Source organism: Lagenorhynchus albirostris, chromosome 4 (genome assembly GCF_949774975.1).
Source record: "Lagenorhynchus albirostris chromosome 4, mLagAlb1.1, whole genome shotgun sequence".
In the NCBI taxonomy this organism is placed as follows: domain Eukaryota; kingdom Metazoa; phylum Chordata; class Mammalia; order Artiodactyla; family Delphinidae; genus Lagenorhynchus; species Lagenorhynchus albirostris.
The window spans coordinates 134,096,397-134,113,929 of record NC_083098.1 but is presented as its reverse complement, the minus strand read 5'-3'; the positions used below and the strand labels follow the sequence as shown (position 1 = coordinate 134,113,929).

The 17,533-nt window shown below is 35.2% G+C and overlaps 1 protein-coding gene across 1 annotated transcript in view; it reads right to left on the bottom strand.

The window, feature by feature from the left end:
* Positions 1 to 17,533, bottom strand: part of INTU (inturned planar cell polarity protein) — a 71,819-nt gene that overhangs the window by 25,515 nt on the left and 28,771 nt on the right. The window contains exons 4-8 of the mRNA XM_060147435.1: positions 13,386 to 13,589; positions 8,918 to 9,036; positions 5,451 to 5,540; positions 3,053 to 3,130; positions 528 to 717 (exon numbers count right to left, since the gene is read on the bottom strand). Of these exons, the coding sequence (XP_060003418.1) occupies positions 528 to 717; positions 3,053 to 3,130; positions 5,451 to 5,540; positions 8,918 to 9,036; positions 13,386 to 13,589 (681 nt within the window). The remainder of the gene's footprint in view (positions 1 to 527; positions 718 to 3,052; positions 3,131 to 5,450; positions 5,541 to 8,917; positions 9,037 to 13,385; positions 13,590 to 17,533) is intronic.

The following is a 17,533-nucleotide window of genomic DNA, read 5'->3' as shown; positions in this document are numbered from 1 at the left end:
TATAAAATCTAAATCACAAAATTCAAAAGTAAGACACACCATATAATTACGATTTCTGAAAAGTATTCCAAGTTTGAACAAAGCTTAAATGTTAAAGTAAGATGAGACAGGTAATTTCTATTTAGAAAGAAAAACTTCACTGCACTGAACCTCCTACTTAGCAACCAATTGCCCCTTTAACTCTTACCCATAACCCTGAAAATAACAAAAAGCCTAAGAGAAAAAAAAGAGAGAGAAGATAAAGAATATAAGGCGGGCTTCCCTGGTGGTGCAGTGGTTGAGAGTCCGCCTGCCGATGCAGGGGACACGGGTTTGTGCCCTGGTCCAGGAGGATCCCACATGCCGCGGAGCGGCTGGGCCTGTGAGCCATGGCCGCTGGGCCTGCGTGTCCGGAGCCTGTGCTCCGCAACGGGAGAGGCCACAACAGTGAGAGGCCCACGTACCGCAAAAAAAAAAAAAAAAAAAAAAAAATATATATATATATAAGGCAACTGGCTCTGATTCTTATTTATGACACCTAAGATTACCTTAATATCCTGTGGAAGTGTGAGCCACCGAACTCCAGGGAGATTGTCTAAAAGTACTGCACTGGAAGCATCATATTGTTGTGTACTGGGACTGGCACTGGAATGTAGTTTAGCAGGCTGAAGTGCTCTTTGAAAGAACAAGCTGAAAAAATGATCCAAACGAGGAACATTCTCAACCTGGCAAAAGGCACTGAAAAAACAAGAGCTGTAAAGTTAGAACAACACACAGAAATGGTAGTCATTGCTTGTACGCTCCTAAGGGGACTGGATCTTTCCTAACTACATAGGTTCTCTTCCTTACTTCTCCTCCCTTAATAAGAATTACTGCTATGTTACTGATGGAGTGTGTTAAGAAATTCACCCTGTCAATATTTTTTACCTTAAAGCCTATTCTCAAATACATAGGGCAGATGGTACTACGGGAAAACCAAAGGGCTAACACAAGTGGTATATCTATAACAGAATGGGCTGAAGTTCCCTTTTTGCAAAAAGTGTAACTCGCTTTTACCTCTATCTCTCAACCATTTATATCTTTAATTTGATCACAACACTAAACTTTATTAATGTATAATCAGTTTTCTGTGGCTCACAGGGAACTAACCAGCTCACAACTTGAAAAAGATAATTTAAGTTTTTGGACATTTTAGTCTTTTCATAATTTTTCACAATGGCCTTTAATAGCTTTCATAATCTGAAAAAAACCTTGTGGTTAAAAAAAATGTTGTACAATATCTTGGATCCATACTGCTTCCTGGTGTTAAGAACTCAGTGGATCTTCACATTTACTATCTTAGTTTGCCTTTCAAATTCCCACCTAGGCAAGAAGAAACTACTTAAATTTGCTGTCAACTTGGAGCTATTTCAAATTTCAAAATGAAATTCAGAGAAATTAAGAGTCCCTCTGCCCCCAACCTACTCCATTGGAATTTGCAGAACAACTCCAATTGCTTTATCTTCATATACAGAATTCATTACAGGAATTTAATCTTTGATTATCTCTCGTTTTATGAAAATAGAAAGCTTCAATTAGGGCAAAACATAGTAAGGTTTGCTCATCTATTATAAATTTAAGGAGGTAGTTTATAACCACCTTAAGAGTTTATATTCTTCATTGGTTAAAATTTTTCTTATTAGTAAAAGGTAAAAGCACTGTATATGGCTGCCCAGTCTTTTGTAGTTCACACATTTGGAAAATGCTAATAAGTAATTGGGTTTGAGAGGGAGGTGTCTATATTTTCCTGGAGGAAAATACTGCAAATTAGACACTTTTCCCAGATGGCATCATCATAAAAAAGTCCTTCAGGCGGCTTTGAGAACAGTGACAATAAAGATCCACTCTAGATAAACAGAGATCTGATACTACTATGGTTTGGAAAAAATGTATAAACTGTCTTTGAATCTTTATATTGATATACTCTTAAAGCTTTGAAAGCAAAGGCATCATTTTAGCCCTGTGAAGTACTGGGACTTACAAACATCGATTTTCCATCCATAATTTTACATGTTCAAATATTAAACGGTTACCCCAAATTTCCTCTTTCAGATCAAGAAAGATACATCACATACTGCAAGGTTATAAAAGCAGGAAGCAGGGCTTCCCTGGTGGTGCAGCGGTTAAGAATCTGCCTGCCAATGCAGGGGACACGGGTTCAAACCCTGGTCCGGGAAGACCACATGCTGTGGAGCAACTAAGCCCGTGAGCCACAACTACTGAGCCTGCGCTCTAGAGCCCGCAAGCCACAACTACTGAGCCCGCGAGCCACAGCTACTGAAGCCGGTGCGCCTAGAGCCCATGCTCTGCAACAAACAGAAGCCACCACAGTGAGAAGCTCGCGCACCGCAATGAAGAGGAGCCCCTGCTCGCCGCAACTAGAGAAAGCCCACGTGCAGCAACGTAGACCCAAGGCAGCCAAAAATAAAAATAAAATAAATAATTTATATTAAAAAAATTTATAAAAACAAAGCAAGCAGAAAAATATGCATAATATGAGCCCACATGTGTAAAAAAAGAGAGTATGTATATTCATATTATATAGAAAATATATGGAAGAATATACATGAAACTAAATAGACAATCACCTTCTCTACCATGTCTTTATTTTAATAGCACATTCATTTTTTTTGCTAAAAATTTTTTTAAGGAAAAAGTATCACATTTTAGGATAGTGAATTTGACAATGCTATAATCAGAGGAAAACACAGAAAACTTCTTACTCTTTTCTGTATCTGTTCTGAAGAAATGCTCTTACATTTGCCCCTACAAAAATACATCAAATCAGAATATAATTGTGGTTACATCACTATTTCACAAAAGTAACATGAGACCAAAAAAGAAAAAGCAATGGATCCAATGAAAAACTGCCTGGAGCTGTAAAATAAAAGCCAGTCATGAAGGATGAGAAAATAATAATAATAAGAAAAAACCCAAACAACTAACCTGACAACCAAGGAACACCATTAAGTGCCAAAAAGTGATTTCGAATCATATACTTAAAACTTGAGGTTCAATTCAAGGAAGTACTTACCTATCTAAAGAACCATACATAAATTTTAAGGTTTGGGCAACATCTTCAATCATATTCCTTAGCTGAGGAAGAGGAACTCTAAAAAGAAGCAAAAATACATCTGTTCATTTATAACATAATCAATTGATTCATAATATAAAAGAAGCAGATCATCTTTACATTTTATATGTAAAGAATATGAAAAGCATGTGTGTTAACTTTGAGTATAGCTGTGTATAATGGTTGTTTCCTGCATTAGCAATTAAAGCGTTTGATGTCTAGATCTGGGGTTCTAACATGGGTCAAGGAGGCCAGATCTCAACTTAACCTCTAATTCTTGTGACAAAAAGACACCCCAAAATGAAAGAGAAAGGAAAGAAAGTAGGAGAAAGGAAAGAAATGAACTTAACATTTTCTCATTGAAGACTTGTAAGAATTTTACAAAGCAGGTCTTTTATTCCCATTATACCAGTGGGTATAACTGAGGTTTAAGAAGTTAAGCAACTTCTACGGGCACACCCAGGGAATAGAACCTGCTGGTGGGCATTCATTTCCTTAGCTCCAAGGTTACTCTCTCCACTACCTCACACTGTCTTCCTGGTTAGGTCCCCGCTATTGACTGCAGCTGTTACAGGAAGATGACCTCCCCCCCGTGAAAACACATGTTCCTGGAGTATCTGCTCCACCGTATCCTGGGTGGGGCAACACTTTTCTCATCCTGCTTGTAAAAGGCACAGTGGTGAAGAAAGAAAGGACAGACTGTGGCATTAAGACAGACAAGGGAAAAACAATCCCAGGGCTGCCAGAATTCAATTACAAACCATCTGTACGATGCTGGAGATACAGACATATAAATTGACACTGAGGAGGTGCCTGTGCATGACCTCTCAATACTCTCTTTCCCAGTCTAAGCAAAGGAGAATAATAATGACTACCTTTCACAGTCATGTGAAACAAGATGCAATAAGGAAAAGAGTTTGGTACGGGGTGGTGGCTATGAGCAGTAAGAGAACTGGGTAAAGAGGTGGCTAGGGCTACTTCTGACCTGAAGCTCAGGATAGGGAAGGAGGAGGACCTTCGAATTCATTCCAACAAGCCAAGTTCTCTAGGATAGGGATGACATAAGTATTTAGGGAAGATCCCGCCTCCCCACTCCCACCCCGGGAAGCAAAGGTTGAGAAATCGGCTAGAGCATCCCCTAAACAGCACAACCTGGATCCAGAGCTCAGCAGTGACAGTCCTTTTTTGGCTTCAGGGTAAAACCTCTCCTGGAAACTGCCTCTGTCTGCCTAACTAATCTGGCTGGTGGCATCAGAAAGTGGGGAAGCAGCCTCTGCTCAGTTCCTTAGCTGGGCCTTCCTCTCTGCTGTCTAACTGCCCGCGCTACCTTATCTCACCATTGTATTATCTGTGTCTTGTCTTTTGCGTTTTGGGCTACTATGAAAGTCCAAAGGCAGATGTTTCACCCTGCCACCACACCCTAAGGTATCTTATTCTGGATGTTCTCTGATTCTTGTTCTTTCAAAACAACTCAGTTTTTCACGATCCAACCCATTGGCATAGGGCAGTCTCCAAGCAGCGTTTTTAGACAGAAAAGTGCACATTAGCTGGTAAAAGAGAGCCATCATTTAACATATATAATGGCACCACTGTCCCCTCATGTTAAAAGTTTTGAATCCCACATTTATGATAGATCATATCTCTTTCTGTCCAAAATTAAAGACCACTTTAAAACATAATAATTTTGATATTTTTCACTGCAGCCTCCTTTGGAATTCCTCTTTGTGGTGTTAAAACAAGTCCACAGTTGTTTGATACTCTTCCCCTTGAGTGTGGGCTGGATTTAGTAACTCACTTCTACCAAATGTATAAATGGTCAGCCCTGCTCTTACCTCCAACTATTAAAATAAGACATTTTTCAAAATACTTGCAAAAAAGTTAAGAAGGAGACCATGATAATATAAGACATACTATTAGAGAAGTCACTTTAAAGATAAATATTCATTATTTGGTCAAAGGTGCTCAATGTCGAGGCAAAACACCTTTCTGCTGACCCTTAATTCTCTAAAATCACCAATAGTAAAAAACTGTAAACATGCAAAATCCAAACCACGATACTGTCAAAAGTTTGAGCAGAGGACAAGCTCATCTCTCAGCCACCTCTGTACTGGCCATATCTCAGAGGAAAGTGTATTGACAGCCTCTACCCTTACTAATTGGTCTAGCTGGGCCTTCCCGGTACCTTTCTGTACTATTCATACCAAATGAACACAGGTAGTCATTATACTAGTGCAGCAAACCTTTAAATCGTAAAACTTCTTGAATTTACCTTTGACAAAAATGTCATCATTTTAATGAAACAGACTTTGTTAGCAGTATTTTAGAAATGATTTTAAGGTAAACAAAAATCTCAACTTACTCCTCAGCAGGCAGGCCAATTAACAACAGCTTGTCAGATTCTTTCCAATAAGCTACATGAATTTGTTTCCCATTTAAAAGAAGGGATGAGCTAAGAAGAAATAGAGTCAAAATGAAATTAGAACATCTTTAAATGTCATAAAATTATAAACAGTCATTCATAAAAGATTACATATGGTATGATTTAAGAAATGCACGCTTAATCAGCAAATTTCTTGGCATATACCTGCCACACAGAAAACGCAAGGAATTGTACAACAAAAACATATTCTGAAATATAAAAACCCACAAAAAACTCTAGGTCAAACAAAAGTAGACCCATTACAGCAAAAATATGTTGAAATTCTTTTCCTAACATTAACTGACTATATGCAATTTTGTTTTTCAAAAGAAAGCTTCCATCCCAGTGTTTTAATTTAACAAATCTTTTCTGATTGTCTATTTATGAACATGGTTTACTAAAAGAGATTACAAAGAAACAAAGATGTGGTCCCAGCTCAAAAGATGATCATTCAGTATGGTACACAGATACGTAAACAAGTAACCAAAATATAAGTCAGATTTAAACATATTCTCAAGGAAATGTTTGGAGTGATGGCTATGTTCATGATGGTGATAGTTTCAGGGTCTATACCATGTCAAAAATGATCAAATTATACATTTTACATATGTGCAATTTACTGTACTTCAATGAAGTTGGAAAACAAATTAAATGTTTTCTAAAAGAGAGATACAACAATAAACTGTGGAAATACAGAGAACATGATTCCTTCTTATAGTGTGGGTAGGTGGTGGGAAGAAGATAAAATAAAAATATAATGTAAAATAACATTTATTGATTTGGGAAAATGTTAAATGATATACTGCCACACAAAAAAAGTTACAATACAGTAGGTAGAATATGATTCCATTTGTATAAAATAGATGGAAAAAATTAAGTGAAAGGTTATCATTTAATTTAGCAATATTTACTGAGCACTTACTACATGCCTGGGCCCTGGAGTTACAGAAATGAACAAGATCAGCCAAGTCCTTTGCCTCATGGAATCTGTGGTGGTTATCTTTGAGTGGTAGACTTTGGGGTAATTTTAATTTTTTCCATTTGTTTTTATATTTTCCATGTTTTCTTAACTGATCAGATACCTCTTTTTAAAACTACTTTAAAATTAAACATAATTTTTAAAAATTAAAAAAAATATATATATATATTTAGTGTTTTCTTTGAAATTAAAATACACCCATCAGTCTTTATCTGTTGAGTCCTAGGATATAGTGTACTTCTATACTACAGTAGATAAGTGTGTGGGATTTTAAATATGAATTGCTAAATAGATTTTTTTAAAGGGATATTACTTCTGCCTTAATAAAGTTTTAAAAATGCATATACTTTTAGACAAATATTAGACTCCTTTATAGTCATAATTCATTTCACTATAGTTTCAAAACAGTGTATGCAACAAAAGATATGTTGCTACGGAATCCCTGAAATAATAATTATTGTCATATTCTTTCACAAAAAAGTTTTTCTCTCTATATTTACTGGTTTCTACATGTCTAACGCATATTTTAGCTAACAAGGTCTAAATATGAAGTAAAATATCTATACTTTGGAGAAAAATAAAATAAAATCCACATGGGGAAACTTAAACACATTTTCTTACGAATAAGATTAAAAATGAGTCCTGCACCTTAGAAACATTATGCTAAGTGAAAGAAGCTAGTCACAAATAACGACATATTTCAATTCCATTCTTAGGAAATGTCCAGAATAGCGAAATCTATAGAGACAGAAAGTAGATTAGGGGTTGCTTAGGGCTTGGGGTGGGGTAGGTGCATTGATAGCTAAAAGGTACAGGGTTCCTCTTTGAGATTAAAAAAATGTTCTAAAACTGACTCTGGTGATGGTTTCACATATCTTTGAATATACAAAAACCATTAAATTGTACACTTTAAGTGGGTGAATTGTATGATATATGAACTATATCTCAATAAAGCAATTTAAAAAAATGGGCTTTCCTGGTGGCGCAGTGGTTGAGAGTCCGCCTGCCGATGCAGGGGACACGGGTTCGTGCCCCGATCCGGGAAGATCCCACATGCCGCGGAGCGGCTGGGCCCGTGAGCCATGGCCGCTGAGCCTGCGTGTCAGGAGCCTGTGCTCCGCAACAGGAGAGGCCACAACACAACAGTGAGAGGCCCATGTACCGCAAAAAAAAAAAAAAAAAAAAGTAAAAGGCCTATCACATGCTTTTATAAATATGAATTTATAGACTAAATGGAGCCTCGGTTACAAGTATTCTGAAATGAACTAATCTTTTCTATATACATTATACTAAAAATCCCAGAGTTAAACATCACTTTCATTTAGAAAAACAAGGAAATTCTTCCCGTTATCTTGCAGATCCCATCTATTAAAATCCTAGACAAGGACCTACTATAGAGCACAAGGAACTACACTCAATATTTTGTAATTACCTATTATAGAGGGAAAAGAATCTGAAAAAGAATATATATATGTGTGTGTGTATAACTGAATCACTGTGCTGTATACCTGAAAATGACACGACATTGTAAGCCAACTATATACTTCAAAAAAAAAAAAAAATCCTAGAGGTGTCATTTTAATCAGAAGATGGGAAAAGAAAATTTAAAGCCTAGAAAATCCAATTTGATATTCTATCAATATTAAGGAGTTTTTAAAGTTTGAGATAAACTTTTTTGGTAAAGTCTAAAATTGTTGAAATATTAAGGAAGAAAAATGGTTTATAATCTATAGATCTGTTTTATGAAATAAAGCAAAAACGAAACTCAAAAAACTTTGAGCCCCCTTTTTCCATAAGTTAACTATAATATTTCAAAGTCAAGACTTGATAAATCAACATGGAATGGGATGTGTGGCTCTATAATCAACTTTCAAAAGGTTATTTAACACCAGTTTGCTTATCCATCACTGAGTGAACTTGCACAGATACTGCCTTCTGAATACTCTTCCTAAAGTGTATGTGTATTGTGTGTTTTCTATCATTGTTCTAAGAACAGAACAAAATATTTTGAACTATATGAAAAATTCAGTATTCAGTCATCCTTACCAACCAGAAAGCTATTGTCAAGCAAGTTAATAATCAAGATAAAGTCATAAAAAAGCCCAAACTCATCATAATGCTGTGCTTAAGAGAGACTGCCTTCATGAAGAAAGTCTAAAGTAGAGTCATTAATCTAAGTTTGTTAAAGTCCAAAACATCCAGATCTACAGCTGTTCTCAGAACTTACATTTTAAATAGATGATTAGCAGAAATAACCTAGGTGAGAAACAAAATATCTGCAGACATCATTATCTGCCATATAAATATTTACATTATAGATACAAATATATTTGTATAATAGATACCTGTATTAGTATTTTGTTTGTCAGAATTAAGGTGAAGAACTTGGGAGAAAGAGAATTAAAGCTAAATAAAAATCAATTATTACCTAGTAACTTGTGTCCCAGTTACATTTTCCAACATGTCACAGAGTGTGAGAAATATCCCTCTCACACTTTTAAGTTTCTGAGATGCATCAGATACTGGATAATGATATAGGATTTCCTGCTGTTAAATAAAAAGAAATAGAAATGTCAATTCCCCCCAAATTTTCCAACCGTTATATTTTTCATGGCAAGTTCAGACTTCAAATTAAGGAAAAAATAAAGATTCCTTTCAGCTTCAGTGGGAGGTTTAGTCAAACATAAGGAGAGGAGTATGCCTGGAATTTTTTTTTTTTTTAATATGCCTGGAATTTTAACACATTACCTAGTATTTAAAATACCACATTTGAAAATAAGTTAGAGACTGTCAAAATTAGTCATGATACATATGCTGAGTAGGATAGCGATTAGTTGGAATAATTACAACTAATTGCAAACAATGTTTCAAACATTAATCTCCCTTTACAATAAATTAAAATATTTATATTTCGTTATATAGATATTCTTATCTCCTGTGGTTGCATATGCACACAGACACCAAATGTAAATTTTAGGAGTCTTTAAGATAAGCTTCATCTTTGGTGACACCATTAAATCTTTATTTAAACACAAGACAAGACTGCAATTAAACTTACAGAGTGAGAATACAAAATTAAATTAAAGTCATGCAGATAGGAAGAAAGAAGTATTATGATATTATAAAATCTTCTGTTTAAATTTGAAATCGTTTGCCCACCACAAATTAATCTGTATTCAAACTTTAAAAGAGAGACATTTTAAATTACGGAAAATACTAAATCCATAAGATTTTTCACAAAATGCTTAATAGTTTTCTATTTTCAAGAAGAGCATATTCCCAGGAAACACACAGTTTTTAAAAAAATTCATTTTTATAAATTGCAAAATCAAGATGTGCATTGCTAGTACTTTTACATGACGGACTGAATCATTCTCTGCCTCACTTTTTTGCTATTACTTAAAGCAACATGCTATTTTTCTCACAAGACAAATTAAAAGCAGGCAAAATTAAAATTTCTAGATAGAAACCATAGAGAATTCAGAGTAATTTCCAGTTATGCTACTTAATAACAATATTCATAAATATTAACATAACCATTATTGAAAGCCCAAACTCTTAAAATACTGTATCTTTTCTTTGGTTCTCTCTCTAAAGAGCATTCTACACTTTGCTTTGGTCTCTCTTTATACGAAATACTTATGTGACTTGGAGTCCATGCCTTCGCAACTTTTACATTAGGATAAAATATAAATAATGACAAACTGGACACATCTGTTTTTTATACTTATTAAGCACATTCAGTATATGAAAATTGCTATGGAATTATGTGGCCGAATACAGTCTGCCTAACAACTCAAAATCTCTGTAATAATGTAAAAATATTATAAAACATTTTATCTCTAGAAATTAACTCAAACACCAGTGAAGATCTTCTGTTATGTCTACTTAATAAATTTAAACCTTAACTGGTAAATAAACTTACTGTATTTAGCCAAATACCAAACACCACTTTAAACAAATAACTATATAGTCTTTGATTCATTTTTTTAAAAATGTCCAAATCTTGTAACTTGAAGAAAACAAGCTGTTATTAAATATGTAACTCACATGAAAACAAAATGACCCTATGACATTTAATTGTAAAATAAGTAATACCAGAATACAAAGGTCATTTGAGAAAGTCTCTATTCCAACCTCTGCTGTGACCAGACCAGAAAGCCTCACAATTCAAGACCTGGCAAGCTCTACAGTTCCTAACCAATTTAATTAGCTGTATTTTAAAGCACTCGTTAGTAGCATGCATTTGCAGCAGTTTCCACTCTGTTCAGTAAGAATAAAAAGCCTCTCCTAATTACAGTGTTGATACAGGGCTGTCACAGACAGAAACCTGTTCACTAAAGAAATATCTACACATTTTCCCATGGAAAGAAAGGCAAGGATAACAAAAGGCCTCAGCACTATCCTACTCCAAGATGACCTTGAAAGATTCAGGATGCTACCATCCCAGAAATATGTTGTGTGTTCTATTTAATACATGGTTAAATTTCTTATTGTTCTAAAGATACAAAGGACTAGTAAAACGTGCAAGAAATTAGAATTATCAACTCTAGGTCTCCATGTATTTTTCAGAACACAGAAAATTATAAAAATATGTAGAAGTAAATCCCTTCCTTTCCAGTTCAATTATTGGCTAAATTTTGACATATGAAGAAACAACACAAGGAAATACACCCTTTGGATAAAATGGGTTTGGCATTGAGAGTATAGGCTGCAAGGATTTCAAAAGGAAAGAAATGTAAACTAGGTAAAAACTTTTTAGATCTCGCTTCTGCTCAAAGCATTATGGTAAACTAGATGCTCTGAGACCCTTGTGCTGTAAAGCAACTGGATTCATGGCCAAAACATACTTGTTAAACTGCTGGATATATAACAAGTAGAGAGGTTTCCAATGATATCTTCTCCATACCTTCCAATGACATCTTCTCCATACCTTTCCAACCCCCTTCCCCAGCACAGCAAAGCAAGCTGGGGCCTCAGCTGGGAGTGGTGAGTAGTGGGCAGAAGGACAGAGGCAGGTTGTCTTGAGGGCTGATACCTACAGTGTCTTCAGTCAGGACACTGAGCATTGGGCCAGTGGCTAGGTAGGTGAGCTGGGCCTAGGACCACTGCATTAAACCTAGACCCTTTAGTGAGGCTTAAGTGCTCCATGTCAGTGATAGAAGCAGAAGAAGCAAATTCTCTTTGAAGGAAGGCATTTCCCATTTAGAACCACAGGACTCCCAAAGATAAAATCAAGCAGTAAGTGTAGTCAATGATACCCAAGGAAATAACAAGGTAAGCCACAACAAGTCAGAGTCCCCATTAGCACTTAGAGATATTGGAATGGGAAGATATAGAATGAAGAAGAGCTACGTATGAGATGCTTAGAGAAATAATATATAGAATCACTAAGACAAGGAAACAACAAAAGACTACTAGGAACAGCATGGCAGATTTGCATGTAGATTAGTTAAAAACTTTTCAGGAACTTCTAAAAATAAAAATAGGAATGTTTAAGCAAACAAACAAAAAAAACACTATGGAGAGGTTAAAAAATAGTTTGAACATACCAGAAGCAAGAAACTGAACAAAGAAAATAAAAGACAGATTCCTTAAAAGAAATGACCAACTGTAGACTTATTAACAGCAATCATAAGTCAGAAGACAAAGAAATACTATCTTCGAACAGATTAGAGAAAATAACTTTCTACCTAGTTGGCATAAGTAATGCTATGTGTTGACTTCATCTTCTTCCTGGCCACACAGGAAGACTATATTTCTCACCTTCTTGCACTGGGAGAGACTATATAACTAGTTCTAGGCATTGGAACATGAGCAGAAGTGATGTTCCTACTTTTAAGCTAGGCCTCTGAAATGTCCCATGTGATATTGCATGCTTTCTCTCTTCTCTTATTGGCCAACTAGATGGAAAAGATCCAAGAGAGGACTCTGAAGTGCTTGGGAATAATGGAACCACTGGATGAAGGGCTCAAATCATTGAGCCATTTGACCAGGAACATGTACATTGAAATGAGAAATAAATTTTTACTATTTTAAGCCACTGAGACATTAGGATTGTTTGTTATAGCGACTGGCCTATTCTCACAATGTATAATTATAAAGCTACCTTTCAAGAAGAGGTGAAAAAGACATCATCAAATAAATAACAACAAAAAGAAATTATCACCAACAGATTTTCATTAAAAAGAGATGCCTAAAGTATATGTTTTAGGAAGAAGAAAAATGATCAAATAAGGTCAGCCTGAGATTTAAGAATAGTGAATAAAGGAAATGGCAAGCATATATGTAAATTTAAAGATGACTCATCTGTACAAAATACGACGTACAAAATATGCATTTTATCATATATAGTTTATATATTTTATAATGTATAAAATATGATAATAATAAGTAGTAGTACTAATAGTATAATTATGCCCAACTTGTGGAATTTAAAAAAATGATAGCACTGAAAGATTGACGACAATAGCATGTAGGTGAAGAGGGGAAAATTGGAGTTAAGGTGTACTAAGGGTCTTGAATTATTTTGAAAAGGGGTTAAGATATTATTTAACTTTAGAATCTGTTAAGAGAAATATAAAATTTTTAGAGTAATCACAAGAAAATAGAAATAAGAATATACAGCAAGAATAATAATGATACAAGCAACCAAGTTTAGTTTAAAAAATATCATGGAAAAAGCAATTCAAATAGAAATTTTTAAAGAAGGTAGAAGAAACAAATTCAAATATTTCAGTAATCTCTATAAATGGACCCACTGAGCTTGTCAATTTGAAGACTGCTGTGTGTAAGAGACATACCAAAAACCTAAGACACAGAATGACTGAGAATCATTTGGAAGACTATAAAAAGGTCCTTACTTTTTTCCTTTGCACTTTTGAGAAGACACTCACCTCTTCCTTTGATGTTTCCGAGTCGAGCTGTAGTGTGAGATACATAACGATGTGAGGAGTGTTTAGAATATTCTGCTGGGTATCTTTGTCCTCGTCCCCCCATGGAAGTTTGATTAAATCACTTGTGTTTGACTGCGCCTTTTTCTGTCTTGGTTGAGTTGTTTGCTTTTTCACAGCATATGCATTTTCGAATGTCAGTTTCACCTTTAAAAAATTAAAATGTGTTGATTTTTCAACAAGGGAAAATCAGCTGTGGTTTTCACAAAGGATCTGTACATGCACATTCACTCAGGTATGCACAGTATGCATAAAAATCATTCTAGAGTATGGGCTCCTTGATGGCTGGGACTGTGTATTCTATTTATATTTGTATCTCCAGGTCCTAGGACAGTATCTGGCACATGTTATTACAAATATTTATTAAGAATATATAATTCTCTATATATAAGTTCATTAGTTTAAACTTAATCATTTTATTCCAAGTACTGACAACAAATACAAGAAATGCCATGGAAAAACAAAAATTAGTATGATCTAATAGCGTAATAGAGAGTAACATTACATTAAGAATGGTAATAGCACTGACTCATCTGGGGAAGGTAAAAGGAAGAGATTCAGGATTAAAAGCAACCTCTTATAACCAGAATTAGCTCTCCTTTCAAGTGAGGTGATATTCAAATATTCTTCTCTTAGACACTCTTTGTGGTCTTTTAAAATAAAGGCTAAGGACAGTAAAAACCATCAACATGCCAGATCTTGAACCATGACCCCAAGAAGACTATCTATCAGTTTTGTCAAGATAGTTTTAATTTCATGGCCTGATGTCAAACAAGATTGGTAAGAGTCCAGAATGTGGCCATTTTCCAGTTGTTGAAAGGTAGCTTCCACTTCTCAATTAACTTTCCTTGAAAAAGGAGATATGTGTCTAGATGCCAGCTGGCCAAAGATAACTTGCTTACTTCAAAGAAGCACCAGTGTGTATCTTGACTAAAAGAACTTTTCACTAAATATAGTTAATTTTGTGTAGCAAGGACATCATCACAAGCTATATAGGCACAAAATGTTCCTAATGTTTAAAGTCTTATCAGAATACAGATAAGTAAGACAGGACATTCTAACTGTAACAACCTATAAAATTTTAAATTTAGACATTAAAGTGCAATGACTCCTTTAATTAGATTAAATTTTAAAAGTCAAAAAATAAATTCATGCTTGATCAAGAATAAAGAAGTCTGGTCAATATAGGATATTAAATCATCACACTGTACAACCTAAACATATATGATTTTTATTTGTCAATCATACCTCAAAAAACTGGGGGAAAAAGGAAATGTCAATATTTAAAAGAAGATAAAATTGTTTGTATGCAGTAAGTTGCATTTTGAGAGGAAACATTTAAAAATTATTATGAAGACAATAATAAACAATACCTATTTTTAATAATTTATTAAAAGAGGTACTATTTTCAAGGCCAACTTTAACTATATGATAAATATGAATATATTACTACTATCACTCCTTTAAAAAATGAGCCATACATATTTATCAAAAATGTTAAGGATATTATTCTTTAAAATTCATTCATAATCCCATCAGCCCATCTAACTATTGTTAGTATTATACTGTAAAATAAATCTATCCTGATGAATAAAAGCTTTCAAATGAAGAAATATCTAGATATACTTTTTTTGGTTGGCAAAGAGTGACTATTTATGGTTGTATTCAATTTTGCTTATATGTAGCTGTCTGGCGCTTCAGAGGCACTAAGTTATCTTTGTCTACCTAAGTGAATTTAGTTAAATAAACATATTTTCTAAAATAAGTTTCTCGGACTTCCCTGGTGGTCCAGCGGTTAAGAATTCATGCTCCCAATGCAGGAGGCCCAGGTTCAATCCCTGGTCAGGGAACTAGATCCCACATGCAGCAACTAAGAGCCTGCATGCTGAAACTAGAAGATCCCGCATATCAACTAAAGATTCGGCATATCAAGTAAAGATTCCACACGTCGCAACTAAAGATCCTGCGTGCTGCAACTAAGACCTGGCGTGGCCAGATAAATAAATAATTTTAAAAAATAAGTTTCAGATTTTATTTTATTAACAAGTAGAAAAGAGACATGAGGTCTAAATTCATCAATATATATATATTCAGAGCTAAGATGAACCAGGTCATGACTAGAGAGTAGGAAGGGAGAAGTTCCTCATGAAATTTTTCTGAGGCCAAACGATCATGTTTCTTTACAAAACATTTAATATTCCAAATGGAAAAGATCAACCTTTACTAATTTTTAATGTTTTCTGTAAACTTGATGTTGAAAAATGGGCCCTTGGTATTATTAGAACACTGTATCTAAAAAGGCTAATAGAACACTAGTATATTTGGGGGGAAAATATTAAGTAAGCTAAACAAAAACATAAAAAGTTAGAGATCCTATATGAGAACAATCAAGAGTTATCTGAGGAAAATTAATATAAGGATAAGGTGAGGAGAGATGAAGAGACACTGTTTCCAACATAATCTTAGAAATATGTGAAAAAGAATATTTGGTGTGAGGTTTTGACCCAAACAAGCAACATGGAAGCATTATATGGCCTGAAAGACTATGTTCTGAGAATGGCATCTGTTCTAGTGGGTAATGCTCAATATATGTATACATAAGTAAAAATATAAGCATAAGCATAAACATATTAAATCCTTGAACAAGGATCCAATGAAGTAAAAATGGCTTGGAGCTCAGGGGGTTCTTTCATTTGAGAAGGAGGATTTAGGAGCGTCCAAAAGAAAATATATGGGAGTCTTTGACGGTGTTCCTTGGGAATGTGAGAAATCTTTCAAATTGGGGGAAATCCCGAGTGCAGACTTTGTACCAATATAGAGGGGAGCTTTGAAGATTGTCCCCAGCACTGGGCTTTGGGGAGGAACTAGGTATATGAATGGAGTGGAGGGTGAGAAATCTGACTGTAGGAAGCAGGAGATGAGCGACATCCTAGGGGAGCAGGTGTCACAGAGGCGGGCTGCGTCGGCTGGAACGTCTGTGAGAGCTGTGCGCCCCAGTGGTCCTCAGAGAAAGAAATATGTGTCCGAAGAGACAGAAGGGAGGGCACCTTCTCCAGTTGAGATTCTTGTGGGTGGAGAGGTCAAAAGATAGGGTATGACTCACCAAGAATGACAAAAGGAAATGAGTTGGTAGACTTAAAATAAAAATTTACCAATTTTACTTTAGGCAGCAACGGCAACCTAAAATTTAAGAGTGGTTTGCTATGCTTGGTGAAGAACGACACACTTGAAAACTAACTTTAATGCTACACTTGGCAAACATCAGAACTTCTTTTCTGTGGGGCAAGAACCTTTTCCCCTCAGCATGACAAAAACTCAAACAAATACACAAACTACAGAACTATCCATTAACATTCTTTAAGGAACTATCTTACCCACCATTCTTCTGATTTAAGTAAAGTTGGCTCCATAATGCAAAGATAACTACACTTTAACAAGACATTCTGAAATGCTTACATGTTAAGTAGCTATAAATGTCAGGAAATCTGGTTGTCTTGATAAAATGATAAATGGGTAAGACAGACAACCAAATTAAGAGTTAAGTGCCATTTTTAAAAAGGGGTTGATATATGTAAATATTAAGGATACTATGCGTTTTACAGGAAAACACTTTTATTAAGAAGCATCTGATATAAGATAGTTTATAGCTTCTTATAAAAAAAGGTTTTTATAAGAGTTCATATGAAGGCTCTTATAAAGAGGGTTTTTCTGTTGGGTTTATATGAGGCTTCTTATAAAAAGTGTTTTCTGTTGTTCCTCCATGGACATTAACTGGTGACAAGTTTTATCATCTCCTGTCTCCCTCAAAAGGTTTTCTTACTTGTATATTTTCCCATCCTTTCTTTCCTCGGTCCCCCACCCCCACCCCGGCCCCTCAGTTCAGGAGCTGATATGTCTTGCCTCAGGTCCAAGGATATGCTCTCTATAACTCACCACTTCCAAAATCTTGTTGCTTTAATTATATCCTCTCTCTACTCCCACCTCCAACCCACCCCACAAGACAAGCAATGTCTCTTCAGCCTCTGACAAACCAACCAACCGACCCTTTTTCCCCATTAGCTACCATGCCATCCTCTTCACACATGGGACCC